We start from the raw sequence: 20253 nt of genomic DNA, 5'->3' as shown, positions 1-20253 counted from the left end.
GATGCGTTAATTCCGTAGATACCATAGCAACCTAACTATACACGGAAACATAAAAAAAGCAAGAGGGCGTTATAACCAGCGAATAAGGTAATGTTATTTTAAACAACTTGTTGGCCTGCAAATTTTGATTTTGAACATGCAAATAAATTAGGAATAGGCCAACTTGATATTTTACATTTTGAATGTAACTTATAATGACATAATGAACCCTCAAAAAATCCTGCAAACTTGAGAGTCGGCCATTAAAATGAAAACTTTTCGATATGTAAACACATTTAACGAAATCACATTTGAATCACCCTGTCGAAGAAGATGGCAAGTCCGAAAACATCTGAAATGCCCCCGCCGCATATTGACCCGACACAAGCGCCGGTCGCTTTTGGGAACTGGGCGCTTCCAAAGCTGATCATGGAGCTGCAAGACGTCGAGCTGTTCACCCGGCAGAGGGCGCTCGCTGCACTCTGCGACCTCGTCCATGACCACGAGCGGGCATATGAGGCCATTCTCAGTGGTAAACACATCTTTACACATCCCAAACACATCCCAAGACGGATTTGCTTTTTGAAGATCCCATACGCTTTCAAATTGCTTTATGCGCATAGCAACCATAACATTTCTGTACCTCATCATAGGGTGTATGGAAAGACTCAAGGTTTTGCTGCAAGATGAGGATAACTTAGTCAGGGTTAAAACTACTGAAGTGCTTTATGTGCTTGCTTCACACAGTTTGGGAAGGTGAGTCATACAAGAATCCACGGGTCTACGTTTTTCTTGTGTTTGGCATGTGAATGTTCTTGGCCCAGTATAGTAGCCTATGTGTGTTTTTAATTGTCAAGTTATAAATATATTTTCTATGTTAAATTGTTACACAGAGTGAAACCTAAACGACAAGGACTAACGTTATGCTATTTATTTATGTATATTTATAATATTTCTAATTTTATTTGTTGTTTTTTCTACAAAAAGAAAATAGTCAAGAGAATATCAATTTTCTAGCTAAAATGTAATTAACTGCCAAGTTTTTTAAAAAAATATATACTTTTAATAGTCTTATATAGCAAAGATGTATTAAATTGATACATTCACTGTAAAATTTAATTACATTGACAGTAACAACATTCTTAATGTGAAAAAAAAATATATATATTTATCATATATATATTTTTTTATAACATTATGTTTTTACTATCAATTTAATTTGCTGTTCTTTTGAGCTTTCTATTCATCAATCCTGAAACTTTATACTGGTATTCATTATTATCATTGTTTCCACAAAAATATTAATTAGCACAACTGTTTTCAACATTGATAATAAGAAATTGTTCTTGGGCACTGAATCAGCATATTAGAAGGATCATGTGACTCTGAAGCCTGGAGTAATGATGCTGAAAATTCAGGGGCACGTTCAACGCTCAAACCGGTGCGCAACGTTTTGCTACGGTTTCCGGTTGAACGTCATGTTTCCTGGAAACGGTGCGCACCGGTGTGCAACGGGTTTGAGATGCGTTTTTTCTCGTTTGGTGGGTGCGTCAAATATGTCAGTCCAATCAGAAGCAACATGTATATAAACCACGCGGTATTAAAGAGACAGCTCACACAATGGAAGTAAAGTTGTTTAATGTGTCCGCTGGTATTAGAAGACATGATTGTCGTAAGAGTTTTATAGTAGGCTAATATATATATATATATATATATATATATATATATATATATATATATATATATATATATATATATATATATATATATATATATATATATATATATATATATATATATATATATATATAAATATAAATCAACATTATGATGTATTTATTTATATCTTTAGCTTAATTGCAAAGCAAGTTTATACCAAATTTCATATATGTAATTAAGTGCTTGACATAAAGTGAGAAAGAAAATACAAGCTATTAAAAAAGTAAGAACAAGAAATAAAATGATTTAAATTAGAATTGATTACCAGGAGATAAAAAAGTTAAATACATAGGATTGGGGTGTTGTCATTTATTCTGGACGGTAAGGGCAGTGATTGCATGTATTTTGCAGTATTAAACACGTATTTATATCGATTTTATCAGGCTCCGAAAATTCCTCAAAAAGAACACAAAGAATGGCCTTCTCGGCTGCCATAGTTACAACTCTTGCGTCAACAGAACAGGGTGTTCAACGCAGCACCGTTTCCGTTTAAAAAACGTTTTGCAACGTTTTGTCGGGGCTGAACGCAGCCCAGATTTGCCATCACAGGAATAAATTAAAATAAAAAATATACGAAAATAGGAAACAGATTTTTTAAAGTGTAATAATATTTTACTATATTACTACATTTACTGTATTTTCGAATCAAATACATGCAGTGTTAGTGAATACATACTTTTTTCAGAAACATTGACCAACCTCAAACTAATGAATGGAATTGTAAATTCATATAAACATACTTTTGCAGCAAAAGGAAAATCAAACTAGCTTGTTCAAAACGCTCTTGATGCTTTCAAAAATATTTTAAGAAATGATTGTTATTTCCAGTAACAGTTATTTTTGATCAAAGATTATTTTAGACTGTCCAACACTTTGAAAATGTATTATTTAATATCACAGGAATGGATGTGATATTTTCGAAATTGTGTTCACACAGAGATGCCTTTTTGAAATTTGACATTGTGGGTCCCCTTGCAAACCTGTTAGATGACCCTGAGAATGCCTGTCGTAAAAATGTGCACCAGGCACTCAATAGGATCGCTGAATTTCCCTCTGGTGACTATTGTTTCTCATACTTCTGTTTCACAGTAACTTTGCACACAGAAGCTTTTCATTTGAAGAGTCCTCTGTTATATCCTCTACAGGAGCAGTATTTATGGTGTGTATGGGGCTGGTGCCCAGATTGGTGCTGAAGGTCTCAGATGAAGAAGAGAACATCCGTGCTTTAATTCTCTCCACGTTAAGCTGCTGTGTGAGTGTGAACGCTCTGCCTGCACTGGAGAGCGATGCGATTCTGGTCCTGAAAGATCAGCTGTCTCACCCCTCCCCCGCCATCCGCCGGGCAGCCACATCTGCCTTAGTGGGAATCAGGTAGGCAACATCATGGCACCCAACAATCTATTTGGGTTAGGGTTTATTAGGGTGATTTACAAATACAAATTATAAGGGTTTTTTTGGACCTGGTCTCTGTACACTAATCACTGATTAGTGTACAGAGACCAGGTCCAAAAAAACCCTTATAATTTCTCTCCTGTTCTTAGTGTGCCTGCAGATGGGAAGTTGAAGGTGTGTGAGGAGGATCTTCTGCCCATGTTGGTCAAGCTGCTGTCAGATGATGACCAAGGGGTTGTCGCTAATGCTGCAGGAACCATTATGAACACAGCTGTAATCACTAAGGGTCAGCCAAAAACTTTGTGCAATGTTTGTAATTGTTTAGCCAATCAGTAAATGGTGAAGTTAGAAACACTTCTATTATAGTGCGGTATGAAAACACTGAAGGGATAATTATTTATTCACCATCATCCTGCTCCAAACCTCTATGACTTTGTTCTTTACTCTCTGGAACGTAAATGTAGATATTTTGAGAAATGTCTTTCTTTATTATTACCCATATAATGGAAGTCAATGACCACCAAAACCTTTTGGTTACTTACCAGCGTTCATGAGGGTGAGTAAATGAAAACCAAATTTTATTGTTGGGTGAACCATCATTTTAAACCTCTAGATGGTGTTCATGTTAGTTATTTACATACTGTATTTTAGATCAGGGGTTTTCAGACTTTTTGATGCCCCAGATATGATGGTCCACTTGGGAGGGAGCCAATTTATATATCCCATACCAAATAGTGTGATTAGGCGTAGTTAAATCTAAATCTAAATCTAAAAAAAAATCTAAATTATCCCATGATTTACTCACCCTCAAGTCATCCTAGGTGTATATGACATTCTTCTTTCAGACGAATACAATCAGAGTTATATTAAAAAATGTTCTGGTTCTTCCAAGCATTATAATGTCAGTGAATGGCAGCTCAAAATTTGAAGCCCAAAAAAGTGACGCCGTCCATTCATTATAAAAGTAATCCATATGGCTGCAGGGCAGTTAATAAATGCCTTCTGAAACGAATCGATAGGTTTGTGTAAGAAAAATATACATATATAAGTATCTAGCTTCCTCCAGACCTTCGGCCTTCTGTATTCAACTGCCATTAACTGTTATTATAAAGCTTGGATTAGCCAGAACATTTTTTAACATAACTCCGATTGTATTCGTCCGAAAGAAGAATGTCATATACACCTGCTTGAGGGTGAGTAAATCATGGGGTAATTTTCATTTTTGGGTTAACTTTTTATACAGTGAAAAACAAAAATTGAAAAGAAGGGCTCAACCAAATGTAGAAAAAAATTCAAACTCTAGATAAAAAAGTGACTCACTCTACAAACATAAACGACTTTATTTCTTTAAAACAATGACTTTTCGACCAACTTAAAGGCCTTCATTAGATATCAAATGTTTCTTAGGCAAACAGTATTTAAAGGAAACTTTTTCAAAGGCAACAGCTGCCTATAATAGAGAGAGTGGCTTTCAACAGGTTAAAAAACAAACCATAGCAAAAACACATACTTTAACAACAGAAACAATGTATCTAGAAAGAAAATCTAAAAAGTTTATTTAGACCTATGTCTCAGTGATGTCAAACCTTGAAGAATATTCATTTTCTATTATATAGCTTTTTTCTACTTGCCATCAAAGTGCATTTAGATGTATAAATCTGAGAAGAAACAAAGTGTTGACTGTTGAATAATTTCTAATAATTATGATATTGTTTTTTAGAAATAATTAACAGTAATATAAAATTCTGTAGATTTCAATTATTTTTTTAATCAATCAAATCCAAAATAAAAGTTTGTGTTTACAAAATATATGTGTGTGTACTGTGTATAGTTATTATGTATATAAATACACAAACATGCATGTATATACACACCTAAAGGATTATTAGGAACACCTGTTCAATTTCTCATTAATGCAATTATCTAATCAACCAATCACATGGCAGTTGCTTCAATGCATTTAGGGGTGTGGTCCTGGTCAAGACAATCTCCTGAACTCCAAACTGAATGTCAGAATGGGAAAGAAAGGTGATTTAAGCTATTTTGAGCGTGGCATGGTTGTTGGTGCCAGACGGGCCGGTCTGAGTATTTCACAATCTGCTCAGTTACTGGGATTTTCACGCACAACCATTTCTAGGGTTGAGAAAGGGTCGTGTGAAAAGGGAAAAACAGTTGAAGACTGGAAAAATGTTGCCTGGTCTGATGAGTCTCGATTTCTGTTGAGACATTCAGATGGTAGAGTCAGAATTTGGCGTAAACAGAATGAGAACATGGATCCATCATGCCTTGTTAGCACTGTGCAGGCTGGTGGTGGTGGTGTAATGGTGTGGGGGATGTTTTCTTGGCACACTTTAGGCCCCTTAGTGCCAATTGGGCATTGTTTAAATGCCACGGTCTACCTGAGCATTGTTTCTGACCATGTCCATCCCTTTATGACCACCATGTACCCATCCTCTGATGGCTACTTCCAGCAGGATAATACACCATGTCACAAAGCTCGAATCATTTCAAATTGGTTTCTTCAACATGACAATGAGTTCACTGTACTAAAATGGCCCCCACAGTCACCAGATCTCAACCCAATAGAGCATCTTTGGGATGTGGTGGAACAGGAGCTTCGTGCCCTGGATGTGCATCCCACAAATCTCCATCAACTGCAAGATGCTATCCTATCAATATGGGCCAACATTTCTAAAGAATGCTTTCAGCAACTTGTTGAATCAATGCCATCAATGTCAGAACGGCAGTTCTGAAGGCGAAAGGGGGTCAAACACAGTATTAGTATGGTGTTCCTAATAATCCTTTAGGTGAGTGTATTTAAGAAATATTTGCATGTATATACTGTATATATATTTACATAATTTATATTATTATATAACAGTACACACAGATATATTATGTAAACACAAACTTTTATTTTGGATTTTACTCCCTTGTGCCCCCCTGTGGGGTCCCAGATCCCAGTTTGAAAACCCCTGTATTAGATGATACTATGCAAACTCTTATTGTCTGCCTGTTTCTAGGTAAGTCCGAGGCACTGAACGCAGGTGCCATTGCCCCTCTGCTGCAGCTGGTGGTGAGTGAGAATATAGCTGTGTGTGCCAATGCCCTTCGTGCCCTTACAGTCCTGGCAGAGGTTCCGAGGGCCAGGGCACAGCTGCTGGAGCATGTGTCTCTGCTGAAGTCTGGACTCGCACACCCTAACTCCATCATCCAGAGAGCCACTCATTCAATGGAGCCTCCACTGCCATTGAAGTCATCTCCTGGAAGCCATGAGGGAAACGAGTTCTCCTGATATAAGCTAGACCTGATGTGATATATGTCATGACAAATGTCATGAATATTTAAGTCAAAGGAACGGAATTAAAATAATAAATAAGAATTCAGATGGATGTGACGTTTATGTTTATTCAAAATGCGATTTTTTTTATGCATAGCAACTATTTTATTGACTGAAATGCTTCATAATAATGAATTGATACATTCTAAAAGAGATTTTGGAAGGCCAGCTATGTCATATTGTTTTGTTGTGGTTTAATCCAGTGTAGTGTAAATGTGCAGTGTCATGTTTTCGGAATACCCCTCGGTGCGGTGAATGGATTGAGCGGTCAACGGCAGCGAGCACGTTCGCGCTATCTGTCACGCGACATGCGGAGTCACGACAGATAAATATTTGTGGCTGGTTGTTGGCAACCAGTCCGAGCGAATACAGGGCACGCGCTGAGTTTGGTTTGCCCGCTCCATTCTAGAAAGTCCTATTATTTTTTGGAGAATTAAACGAGAGGATTATATCGCAGGGTGAAGTGCGGGGTGCAGACTGTATATTCTGGGATCACATTTGCTGGATAGGTAAGTTTATCCTTAACATACAGTGTCTTTTTCAATAAATTCAATATTATTTTGGCCAGAGCAAGAAATTGTCCGGGATTGAACCGCGATTCCGCCACGAGTGCCACTGGTCTATTACTTAAGCATATCTATAAAATTAGCTAAAATGTTTCTTATATAAGTCGAACAGTAATCAAAGGGAAACAGGGCAAATGTATGTTATAACATAAGGTGATGTGTCTGGTTCTTCGTCAACCTAAAATCACAAATCGCCACAGGATTGATGCAGTCGGCGAGATTATGGCAGTGGATGATGCGATGCTTTTACATAACAGGCGACAGAGCCGGAGAACAGGTGCCTATGGCAAGCCATTTGAACACTTAATAGTATCTGGGTTTTATGTTACTATAGCGCTTGTAATGTGTTATTACTAAATAACCTTAAAGTAACTACAATATTATTCAGTGTCACCAGCTATTCAGATGCTGCAGTGCTATTCATTATCCCTGTACTGTAAAGTAGGCTAACAACCAGTAACAAAAAACATATCGTCACAATTTTGGTATGGTTCAGTGCTATGTTCAGGGAAAAAAAGAAATGTAGTCAAATAAAAATAAAGAAAATAAATAATCATCTACAAGCAACAGCACAAATAAATAGAGCAAAGATACAAATAAAATAAACAGTACTTTTCAGGTTATTTAGGTTTAGGATTAGTTTTCAGGTACAGAAATTGAATAATCAAATGTAAAAAAAAAACATTGTAATCTTCACTATAAATAAAGATTTATCATTATTAAAGTTACAAAAGCTATTCAGTCATGAGCAGTGAGTGATTTTCTTGTCTTTTGTTGTTTGATTAACATTAAAACACAGACAGCAGGAATATTAAGCTGCTGTCACTTTAAAGGGATAGTTCACCCAAAAATGAAAATTCTGTCATCATTTACTCACCCTCAAGTTGTTCCAAACCTGTATGAGTTTCTTTGTGCTGAACACAAAATAAGATATTTAGAATAATGCTTAATTATAACCAAGCAGATAGAGCAACCATTGACTACCATAGTAGGGAAAAAATAATTCTTCAAATTCTTTTGTGTTCAGCAGAACAAAGAAACTCATACAGGTTTGGAACAACTTGAGGGTGAGTAAATTATGACAGAATTTTAATTTTTGGGTGAATTATCCCTTTAAGACATAATGCACTGATCCAAAATCCACTGATACTGATACACATGCATTGGTTATTGATTGCTTACATTCGCTTAAGACTAGGGATGTTAGTAATTAATCGACAATCGATTATTGTCAATAATACATTTAATCAATAAAACTTATCGATCATTGATTAAGAGGGGTCATGCATGCATGCTGCTTAACCGTGAAACAGACACGAGGAAAAATGAAATGAGTGCGCCAGAGTTATGTTTGGGACAATTTTACTGCTGGAGTTACACCTTCATCATGACTATAAGTTGCGTGTGCATTCACAGCCTTTTGTTTTGTGCAAATGCAAGTTGTAATATTTGTGTTTATTTTGTGTAGGCCTATCTATGTCTGATTTATCTCATATAGGATGCATCTGGTTAAGAATTAGAGCAGTAGTAAAGCGCACCGGCGATCATCATCTTCAGCGCATGCAGCTCAAACAGCAATGCACAACTAATAATGACTATGATTGGGATTGTCATATTACATTCAAAGAAGAATTGTGCGCACATCCAATAAACTTTTAGTAGGTGCTAGATTAGATGAAGCATTTAACTCAAAGTCAACAAGAATCTGCACACTGCTGTTGCTGTTGCTACTCCCAAAGATTTATAAAAAATATGTTTCGACCCAAAGGGTCTTCGTCAGGCAAACAACAAGCACAAAAAGGTATAATTTGTATCAGTGTGAACCATCACACCTGACCTCATTAGTGAACTAATTACCCAATCATCCAATGCAGCGTAGCCTCAAAGAGAGAAAAAAAAGTTTGTTTTGACTTTTGATACCTCATCATATTTTGTTCATATTATATTGGTTATTTGGGTTTGTTATTTATTCCATTTATTTTTCTGTTGATTTATGCTTAATTGTTTTTTTCTCTCTCTCTCTCTCTCTCTCTCTCTTTGACGCTGCATTGGATGATTGGGTAGTTAGTTCACTAATGAGGTAAGGTGTGATGGTTCACACTGATACAAATTATACCTTTTTGTGCTTGTCACTATTGGGATAAGTATTAGTGAATAATTTCAATAAATATTAGTCACTATTGAAATAAGTACAAGTAATAAATAGTGACTAGGTAAATTAAAAACATTAATCACTATTGGTTTGATAGAAATTCACTAGGCATTCAACAAATAGTGATCAAAATAATCATTGTTAGACGCTCAGACAAATCTTTTAGAATATTCTCAACCATTTTACATCCTGCTTGAAAACAGTAATATATTTGCGTAGTTGTTTGTTTTAGTTGTGTCCAGTCAAATAGCGAAATGCATATTGTTCATATTGTTCAAACAGTTTTGAGTCAGATCCTAGTTAAATTTAATTTGAAATCTCAGAGGAATGTGCGGCATGTTAATTACTAAGAGACCATCAAACCCCTTATTACAAGAGATCTTAATTATCAGTAGTTGATGTGTAATATACACTATATTGCCAAAAGTGTTGGGACAACCCTCCAAATCATTGAATTCAGGTGTTCAAATCACTTCCATGGCCACAGGTGTATAAAATCAAGCACCCAGGCGTGCAGACTGCTTCTACAGACGAGCTCAGTGAATTCAAGCATGGTACTGTGACAGGTTGCCACCTGTATAATAAGTCCATTCATGAAATTTCCTCAATACTAAATATTCCACGGTCAACTGTTAGTGGTATTATAACAAAGTGGAAGCAACAATTGGGAACGACAGCAACTCAGCCACGAAGTGGTAGGCCACGTAAAATCACAGAGCGGGGTCAGCGCATGCTGAGGCGCACAGTGCGTAGAAGTTGCCAACTTTCTGCAGTCAATAGCTACAGACCTCCAAACTTCATGTGGCCTTCCGATTAGCTCAAGAGCGTAGAGAACTTCATGGAATGGGTTTCCATGGCCGAGCAGCTGCATCCAAGCCTTACATCCCCAAGTGCAATGCAAAGCGTCAGATGCAGTGGTGTAAAGCATGCCGCTACTGGACTCTTGCAGTGGAGATGATTCCTCTGGAGTGACGAATCACGCTTCTCTGTCTGGCAATCCGATGGACGAGTCTGAGTTTGGCGGTTGACAGGAGAACGGTACTTGCCTGACTGCATTGTGCCAAGTGTAAAGTTTGGTGTGGGGTTGTTTTTCAGGGGTTGGGCTTGGCCCCTTAGTTCCAGTTAAAGGAACTCTTAATGCTTCAGCATACCAAGACATTTTGGACAATTTCATGCTCCCAACTTTGTGGGAACAGTTTGGGGATGGCCCCTTCCTGTTCCAACAAAGCAAGGTCCATAAAGACATGGATGAGAGAGTTTGGTGTGGAGGAACTTGCCTGGCCTGCACAGAGTCCTGACCTCAACCTGATCACCCGAACACCTTTGGGATAAATTTGAGCAGAGACTGCGAGCCAGGCCTTCTCCTCCAACATCAGTGCCTGACCTCACAAATGCTCTTCTAGAAGAATGGTCAAAAATGCCCATAAACACACTCCTAAACCTTGTGGAAAGCCTTCCCAGAAGAGTTGAAGCTGTTATAGCTGCAAAGGGTGGGCCAACTCCATATTAAACCCTACGGATTAAGAATGGGATGTCATTAACGTTCATGTGCATGTAAAGGTAGGCGTCCCAAAACTTTTGGCAATATAGTGTATATCGAAATACATTAAACAGCAATTCAATCAGATATCTATTTATATATCACTCACTTTATATCAAACACCCACATTTCAGATGATGTAATGCACCTGTTCCCCATACCTTTGAGATGATGAAGGTATGTGGCTGATATAATTGAAATCTGTGGATCAATTGACCACATGTAGCAGGCCATCTGTTTGCTCAAAAGCAGCCATCTGCTGTGTGATGACTCATCATTCAGCTTCTTACTGCTTATTAAAGACGTCTCTGAAACCCACTATCAATCACAGACAATAAGCCCTTTTCTGACTATGGGCTGATTCCATAGGTGTTGAAAAACAGGCTGTTTTATGTGAAAATACATATTCATGTGCCAGGGATCGGGGTGCATAAGCATTTTTATATCAAGCTACACAGTTATACTCTAGGGAAACATAAATGTGTATTACATTGTCACTCGTTAAAACAGGGACCACTGTGGTGCATGGCAACAGGTTGTCATGACGATAGGAAAGACTTTATACTTACCAACAAGCATGATCTGGTGCTGGGATATTGCATAAATAGTGTGTTTGTTTAGTGTAAACAGTGTTTAGTGTTAGATGAAGTCTAAGATTTGTTTGAAGAGACATGAGCCCACTTGACAAGTTCACCGGATGGATTTGATTACAGCCTTAGGACAGAATAAAGCAAAGCTTTATGTGTAGTCTTTTGTACTCGCTCTTCAAGCTTCTTAACCAGGGAGGGATTACTTAAGACCCTTCTAGAGGATTTTATTTAAAATGTGACCAACCCCATTGCAATCTGATCTGTTCTGTGCAGGGATGAATGTATAGGAATAAGTGAGGCAGACAGAGGGAATGCGGGTATGTTGATGGATAAGTGAAGGCAAAATATTGCATAGTTGATTATTCTATCCATAGTTGTTTAATTACAATATTTAGTAATGATGTGCATTTGAAGAATTGAAGAATTGATTTGAGCATTTATTGATTGGAATATTGGCAACCTTATTCAGCTTTGATTGACCTCTTATAAGGAGTGTCAAACTTGCCTGGTGTAATGGGCTGTGAGAGAAATTGCTGAAGAGGTGGAAGATGATTCCTGCATGTGGAAATGGTGTCAAATGGAATGGTGGCAAACGCCTGAGTTTAGGGACATCAGATGGGATGCGATTGGGGACTAAAGAGAGAAAACCCTGAGCATTTGTTAAGGGTTTTCCTCAGCAAACCTGTATGGCTTTCTTTCTTCTGATACTTTGAAGAATTTCTCTGTTTTTTGTCAATGTAATGAAAGTCAATTGGGAACGGTCCAGTGCTTTTTTGGTTTCCATTGACTTTGTATGGTAAAATCAGTTGAGATGTTTTTCAAAATTCACACAAAAATTATATCACACCACAACCTGTGAGACTTTCTTCAGGGGAACATTATTTATTTTTGAAAGTCAGCGGGGTCTAAACAATATTGGACTTCATTGGCTCATTTTATGAACTAGAAACACTAAAACATTTCTCAAAATATCTTCCGTTACATAGAAGGGTGATTAAATGATGGAATGATGGTGCAAAATAAATGAAAAAAAAATAAATTAAAGCAAAAATTAGTGTTAAGCAAAATCCACAAAATTCACGGTAAAAACAGACGGCTGTGGTTGCAAGCACTTTACTGTAATATATAGAAGGTGCACATTGGCTGTGTCCAAAAGCTGAAAAAGGCTGCCTTCTGAGGATGCATTTCAAGGTAGGAAGGCATCAAGGCATGTCCGGATCCAATGTTAGCTTCACTTCCTGTCTCCTGAGATACCTTGATCTGATCAATTTATGGCAACCTAGATGTATTCTTCTCTGCCTTTGATGTCTCACAATCCTGTGGGTTATCAAAACTGGTGGTTTGTAAATGATTAACCGCCTAGTGTGGGGTTAAAGGCACCAAAAGGCCCCATGGGGAATTTTTTAATGATAGGGTGTTGAGATAGGGGCGACAGCAAAATATGGCACCATATGCATTCACTTTCTGGCATATATATTTTAAGAAACATTCAAAAATTTTCGCTTTCAAAATAACCACTTCACTTCTGTCTTTTTTCATTTTAGCAATTTTTTTAAATCATGCTTGGCATTACATAACTTCTTAATTAAGTATTTTATAAGAACTCTTGTATTATTATATTTTAGTACAGTACAATGCACATCTTTGAGTTGTGAAGTGTTTGTGCATATTACTGTAAAAATACTGTATGTGGTATTTATGAATTTACTTCTATGAAACTGACATACAGCATGTCTCCTGACTGTGTGTGAGAAATAGAGAGCGAGCAGGTCACACTATATCCTCTCTTATCTTTCACAGCAGCTTGCTGGTCATGTGTTTTTGTTGAACCAAGATAAGTGTTTCTCTCTGAGATGAAACGCAAGGATCTGTTTTGGAGGATGGACTGAAAATGACAGGCAGCAAATAGAGACAAACACGTTATGAAACCTCATGTGACAACGTGATTTATGGTACAACTTCCAGAAAGTTATAGCTATCTAAGCTGGTTTAGCTAGCCTGATTTTGGACTTCAGTAAAATAGTAATTTTAAACAGCATTGCCATGTCATTTCATTTTACTGGCTTTTAGAAATGGGTTTACCAAGGGGTAATTTTAAGCTATTCAAGCAATTGATTTATGTACATTTTTTAGTGATTCTTTCTGCAAGTTACATAGGTAGCATCTCGGCCACTTCAATGATCAGTACAGAGTTCCCTTTCTGTCGGTCACTTTCACGAGGTGCAAATGTGGGCAAGCACGTCAAGTGGAGAAACGCTCACTTGTATCCTTCCAACGGCCACGGTAAATGACCTCAGATCTCCTAGCAAGGAACGTTACCCACTATGGCTGAACGATTTTGGAAAATAATGGAATTGCAATTTTTTTTACCAATATAATATATATATATATATATATATATATATATATATATATATATATATATATATATATATATATATATATATATATATATATATATATATATATATATATATATATAAAACTTCTTAACAGCAGCTGTTTTTTTTATTTATATAAGGTAATTGTTTTCTTGCGGTTATAGTTGTACCAGGATCCCATGGTGCTGTTGGCCGGAGATCTGTAATGTGTTTCAGTGTTTTATGCCCTGTCCTGCTGCCAGTACAGCATCCTAACACAATAAAGCCAAAATGGATGCTTCCATAAACATCCATCAGTGGGGCTATTAGCTTTCAAATCTGCACGAATTTTTCAGTTTTGGTTTAAAAGGAAAAAACGCCCACATACCAATTTTGATGACAACATACTTAAAGCAGCTGTACTTGAATTGAATATAATATCTAAATAGGTTTTCACACATATATGCACACACGCAATAACAACATGCTCATGAACAAACACCCAGGCATCATCCAATAAATCTGTGCAGTGTGCCGCCCATGGGCAACAGCACAATGGCTGGGCTCAAAACACTTAATCCGTCACATTATGTGTGTGTGTGTGTGTGAGAGAGAGAGAGAGAGAGAGAGAGAGAGAGAGAGAGAGAGAGAGAGAGAGAGAGAGAGAGAGAGAGAGAGAGAGAGAGAGAGAGCGAGAGAGAGAGAATTGGCCTTCACAAAACCAGGCCCACACACAGCCTGCTGTCTGCAATAACATTAATTGTTACAAAGGCATTCAAAGCCTTGTCCTCTACCTATTAAGAGAATTACTTTTCATTTTCTGCCTCGATCATATTTAATGTGTGCTATATAATTCTCTACACACATTTTTAAAAGAATGTCCAATACCAGTAATAATTTTTTATGGCCAGTAACGAGTAAATTGTTAATATTAAAATTCTATACTGTAAATTAATATTTTTTTGAGTGCTTGAAATTAATTTAAGCATCACATTATGTGTGAAAAATGGATATTCAGTATGAAAAAATGGCTTATAGACACAAAAAAATATTTTAACCTCTTGTTCGGTTTAATTAATTCAAATGCAACACAATTTTTTAACATATTGTTCATCCAGTAAGTTGTTCTCCAAACTCATCAGGCATTATAGGAGAAGACTCAGAGCTGTTATCTTGGCAAAGGGATGTTGCAAAAAGTCTGGCATTAGAGAACAAAATTTATTTCATACTGAGACCCGCCCCCCCCACCCCCCATTTTCAATTGTTTTTCTTCAATGAAAGATGATTAGATTTTGGGGATTTTTTTAAAAATAAATGGTCAAAAGGATTAACAATGCAGATTTATTTTCACAGGATTCTGTGATCATATTTACCAAGGGTGCCAATAATTCTGACCAGGACTGTAGTTTTTCACATTTGTTTTTCAGTTGAATCCACAGTTTAAAAAAAGTTAAATAAATGCAAAGCACACGTACCATGATCTTGGTGACACTGCAGTTGTATCAGGGTATCACACTCAGTCATCACACTCACCTTTAAAGAAGACTTATGTAAGAAACCCCTACCACGGTGCTTTTGTATTTTAGCTAACACAGTCTGGCATCTCACATCTCTGTAAAACCCTCCATGCAGCACAGATGGATGAACAGACCTATCAGAGCTTTTGTACAAAGAGCAGCTATTCTGCCGTATTATTTATAGCTAGATTGTCCCTGTGCTTTCCTGTCTAGTGGAAAATCAAGTCTGGTCTCTGGAGAGAAAACAACAGACAACCTCCAAGACGGATGAGAGACGCTTTCCAAGACCTATGCTTCTTTTGACTCATGGGGGAAAAAACATTCTACAAGGACAAAGTTTTACAAATTAAACTACAGATCAGATTATATACACTATATTGCCAAAAGTTTTGGGACATTTACATGAACTTTAATGACATCCCATTCTTAATCCGTAAGGTTTAATATGGAGTTGGCTCACCCTTTGCAGCTATAACAGCTTCAACTCTTCTGGGAAGGCTTTCCACAAGGTTTAGGAGTGTGTATGGGAATTTGGACCATTCTTTTAGAAGTGCATTTGTGAGGTCAGGCACTGATGTTGGGCAAGAAGGCCTGGCTCGCAGTCTCTGCTGTTCTTGATAGGGATGGCTGACGTGAAACTGACGTTTCGGCGCTTTGCCGAGATCCCGAAGCGCAGATGTTTCGAAACACTGCTCCGAACTGTGATTTGAAACACCAATGTCACGTGACTATGGCTAAATTAAGCTTCGAAGTGTTTCATCAGGTGGCGACTGTCAAAACTGCGTTGATTAAAGGGGGGCGGGAACAAACCACACAGTCACACATTGGTATGAACCTAATTCCCCACAAAGTTTAAAAGTGAAGTAAATCCATCTTCACCTCGTGGGTTTTTGTGAGAGGAGAGAGATTTTGTGATATAAGTGAGATTTATAGTGCGCTTTGGTTAGTTAGGCTATATTTAGGCTATATTTAAAATAAGATATATTGACTGATAGGTATAGACAGTGACAGATAGGATAGATATAGTGACACATTCATATAGGCTAAGTAAGATAGTGACAGATAATAATCATAATAAAAGACACAAAAAACATTAAAGGGGCTAAGGTTTTGTTTGAAGATCATATTCTTCTATAATGGAAAAAGACTGATTGCCAGGGAAAGTAACTACTGAGTTACTTTTTTTTTTTTTTCAAAACTTGGATGCCCCCAATATTAAATATGTTAAATGAATGAATTGGACACTAAATAGAATAAATTATTATTATAAAACATTGTACATTAATGTACACTATCGTAATGTTGCTGTGGGACAATGTGAGAGACACCTATCAAATTCAATACATTATTGTAATATTATCAGTAGACCTACTAGTGTAAATATTGTGTAAATATTACCAGTAGACCTACTAGTGTAAATATTTCATAAATATTATCAGTACTATACTACTCCTTTGGTATTGGACCTCATGTTATCACCTGCGCTTTTAGCCACTAATGTTGTGGCAGCATGTGATGATGTGAGGCGCTTCATTAGATTAGAATTACTTGCCACCGATGTGGAGAGACTCTTTCTTCCTGGGCATCAGTTGTACGTGACAAAAACGTTCTTACCTTTCACCTCAATGAGGGAAAAGTAGCGCTTATACTTCCAGTTAGCGAAAGCTACCTTTGAAGTCATTGGACTTGGTGTGTGTGACTGTGCATGTGTGTGTGTGTGTGTGTGTGTGTGTGTGTGTGTGTGTGTGTGTGTGTGTGTGTGTGTGTGTGAACTCAACCTATCAACCTCAACCTTGTCTCCCACCCACCAATCATCATCAGTTATGTGTACCACCCCACCCACTCCCCAACACGCATGGCATGTATGCCCGTACACACACACACACACACACACACACACACACACACACACACACACACACACACACACACACACACACACACCAACCAGAGAAAGAAAAACGTTGCAGGTCCGACTGACAGAGAGCTTGTTCGGATGAAAACCGCTTCAGTGAGCTCAATTACAGTAACAGTAACACGTTTTTTTCCCCTCAGTAACGCTAACGGCGTTGTAACGGGAGAACCAGTAATTGGTTTGATTACTCGTTACTGAAAAAAATTATTCCGTGAGTAACGCCTTTTATCTATAATGCCATTATTCACATCACTGCCCATCACTAGTTCTTGAGCTAATCTGAAGGCCACAGCCACACACACAAAGCCTCAGCATGCGCTGACCCCACACTGTGATTTTACGTGGCCTACTACTTCGTGGCTGAGTTGCTGTTGTTCCCAATTGCTTCCACTTTGTTATAAGACCACTGACAGTTGACAGAGAATATTTAGTAGTGAGGAAATTTCACGAATGGACTTATTGCACAGGTGGCAACCTATCACAGTACCGTGCTTGAATTCACTGAGCTCCACAAATGTTTGCAGAAGCAGTCTGCATGCCTGGGTGCTTGATTTTATTCACCTGTGGCCATGGAAGTGATTGGAACAACACCTGAATTCTTTAATTTGGAGGGGCGTCCCTATTCTTTTGGATATCGTGTATATATAATGGTGTCATTTTTAGACGTTATTCACAGTATTATACCAATTTTTACATTTTCAGAAGAAATTGTGAATGGATATATCTATGTCTGTTTATAGTCCATCCCTCAAACTTTTAAGTTTTTTAATATAATTTTAGGGAAGCATACATATACACGGAATATATTAAAACTGATATATCTGATATTATATTATGACCAAATAACCAGTGTTGTTATTGTTGACAAAAACTATTGTTCGGTAATTGAAATAATGCTGAAATTACATAAAACAATAACATAAAAATGTTAGACGAAAACGAAAAGCATAGAAAATTATAAATGCTTTCTTGGCAACTAACTGAAATAAATAAGTTAATTTAGGCATCATATTATCACAATGTTCAGTATTAAAAAAATTATAATCATATTGACATTTGCTAAAGATTACATTTAACAATGTTATATGTATTAGTTTTATTAAAAATTATAGCAAAAGTGAGCATTAGAGGATGGCAAAGGTAATCTTAATGTTAAAAAAATGGAAATGATTATCACAATTAAATATATATATATATATATATATATATATATATATATATATATATATATATATATATATATATATATATATATATATATATATATATATATATATAACTAAAATGCGACTGGTGTTTCACTGTACTAATATAAGGCCATGTAGAGTCGTTGGATCGATGTGAGTCATGGGAAAGACATGCTTATCTTTATGTTCATATGGTGTCATATTTATGACAGCAACACACAAAGTTGTCAATAGTCACCCAAAAACAGATTAATATTCTACGCACACAGCAAACAGGTGCATCTCAGTGTCTATCCTGTTCCTTCCTCTTCTGCATCCTTCTCAAATCACTTGCAGTTCAAGAGAGGAAGAAGAACACGAGAAGCCTAAAAATATCCTGCAGCATCTCCCACATTAAGCCAGCCAGACCTCTCGCCCTCTTCCTATTCCTAATGCATTATGTAACATTGGATCTGTTGCTATGGCAAACGACACTTCACAGTCCACACATCTGAACAAAGCTGAATTTAGTCTCTCTCTACTGAGACAGCTTTTATTGGCCTTTTTGCCACTTTATATTAAAAAGAGGACTTGAGAGATTGGAGAGAGGACACGGAAAATAGGGAAAAGAGTGGGCATGGGACGTTTACATAAAATGCTTGTTTCCATAAACTTTTATCAAAATGTAACCTACCGTACTTTACCTCAGAAATCATTTTTCTCGCAGAGGTGGAGCAAAATGTACCAATAATATTGTAGCCCACTTGAAATCAGGTTCCACTAAAATGATTTCCCATTTAAAATTCTGTTTCACTAAAAATATGTTTTAAATTGCATCCTTGAAGTCATTAACAGAGAAGCAGTCAGTAATGTAAAAGTATGAAGATTTTGAGCAGCTATAGGGGGTGAGAGCTGGTTGGTTTGTAAGCTGCTTTGAGCCTGGTGTGACACAGATTCAAAGTAAAATTTAACTCAGCTGGAGGACAAAATGCATTTTGGAAAATTTCTTAACCACAATTTTTTTCAAGTCAAATGCTGATAAAAAGTTTTAGAAAAAGCAGTCATTGAGTATAAAGGCAAATAAGTCAAGTCAAGTCAACTTTATTTATATAGCGCTTTTAACAATGTAGATTGTTTCAAAGCAGCTTTACAGTGTTAAACAGGAAAATAATGCAGCATAATTTTATTCAGCTGTATAGCCATTCTGGAAAAATTTCAAGTATCATACAGTGACAGTGTGGGCTTTAGATCAATAATTTGATCAGTAATTTAGTTTAAATGGTTAATTTAGTTTATTATTTAGATGTATTTCGATGTTTAGTTGAAAAATTTAGTGTCCCCAACTGAGCACGCCAAGCCAGAGGCAACAGTGGCAAGGAAACCAAAACCCCATTAGGTGACCTAATGGAGAAAAATAAACCTTGGGAGAAACCAGGCTCAGTCGGGGTGCCAGTTCTCCTCTGGCCAATTAACAAACAGCGTATTATTATTATTATTCTGGCAGTTTTACAGCTCGGAGGTCATAATAGATCAGAATATTCGAGGGACCGGGGGCAACATGCTGGAGACGGGTTTATTGAGGATGATGTTGATTAAATAATTATTAAAGTGCAATATTCGAATGATCGGAGGCAACACGCTGGAGACGGGTTTATTGAGATGCCGTGTCGATGAGGCAGTTGCAGGGGGAGTCTAATCACGGTCTCCCAGACACTTCGGGGTCCTGTGTTGGTCTTCTCTGGGCGCAGGTCCACCATCTGATCTGGATACGGCCCGGATCCAGCTGACTGCAGTAAACCTCGGGATTAAACAGAGAGACTAACATTAGTGTAGATGCCATTCTTCTGATGATGTAACGAGTACATCAGGTGTTATGGGAAGTGTTCCCGGTTCCGGCTGACCTAGTTAATGCAGCCTAACAATCATTTCATTGAAAAAGTGTTTTATGTGTATGCCACAGTAAAGAGATGTGTTTTTAGTCTAGATTTAAACTGACAGAGTGTGTCTGCTTCCCGAA

General features: G+C 37.2%; 2 protein-coding genes across 2 annotated transcripts in view; both read left to right on the top strand.

Annotated features, from left to right (window-relative positions):
* Window positions 1–312: 312 nt before the first annotated feature.
* rsph14 (radial spoke head 14 homolog) lies at window positions 313–6366 on the top strand (the record flags this gene model as incomplete). Its single annotated transcript, XM_079827916.1, is given in 7 exon segments — window positions 313–511; window positions 633–735; window positions 2636–2754; window positions 2844–3069; window positions 3240–3376; window positions 6114–6325; window positions 6328–6366. Coding segments are annotated over 7 exon segments (1035 nt in total).
* Window positions 6367–6647: 281 nt separating this feature from the next.
* Window positions 6648–20253, top strand: part of LOC307132143 (dematin-like) — a 66408-nt gene continuing 52802 nt past the window's right edge. The window contains exon 1 of the mRNA XM_079826310.1: window positions 6648–6939. The gene's annotated coding sequence lies outside the window, so the exon portion shown is untranslated. The remainder of the gene's footprint in view (window positions 6940–20253) is intronic.

The sequence above is a fragment of the Gobio gobio genome (genome assembly GCF_949357685.1).
Source record: "Gobio gobio genome assembly, chromosome: 10".
Classification (NCBI taxonomy): domain Eukaryota; kingdom Metazoa; phylum Chordata; class Actinopteri; order Cypriniformes; family Gobionidae; genus Gobio; species Gobio gobio.
This window is presented reverse-complemented; position numbering and strand designations above follow the sequence as displayed.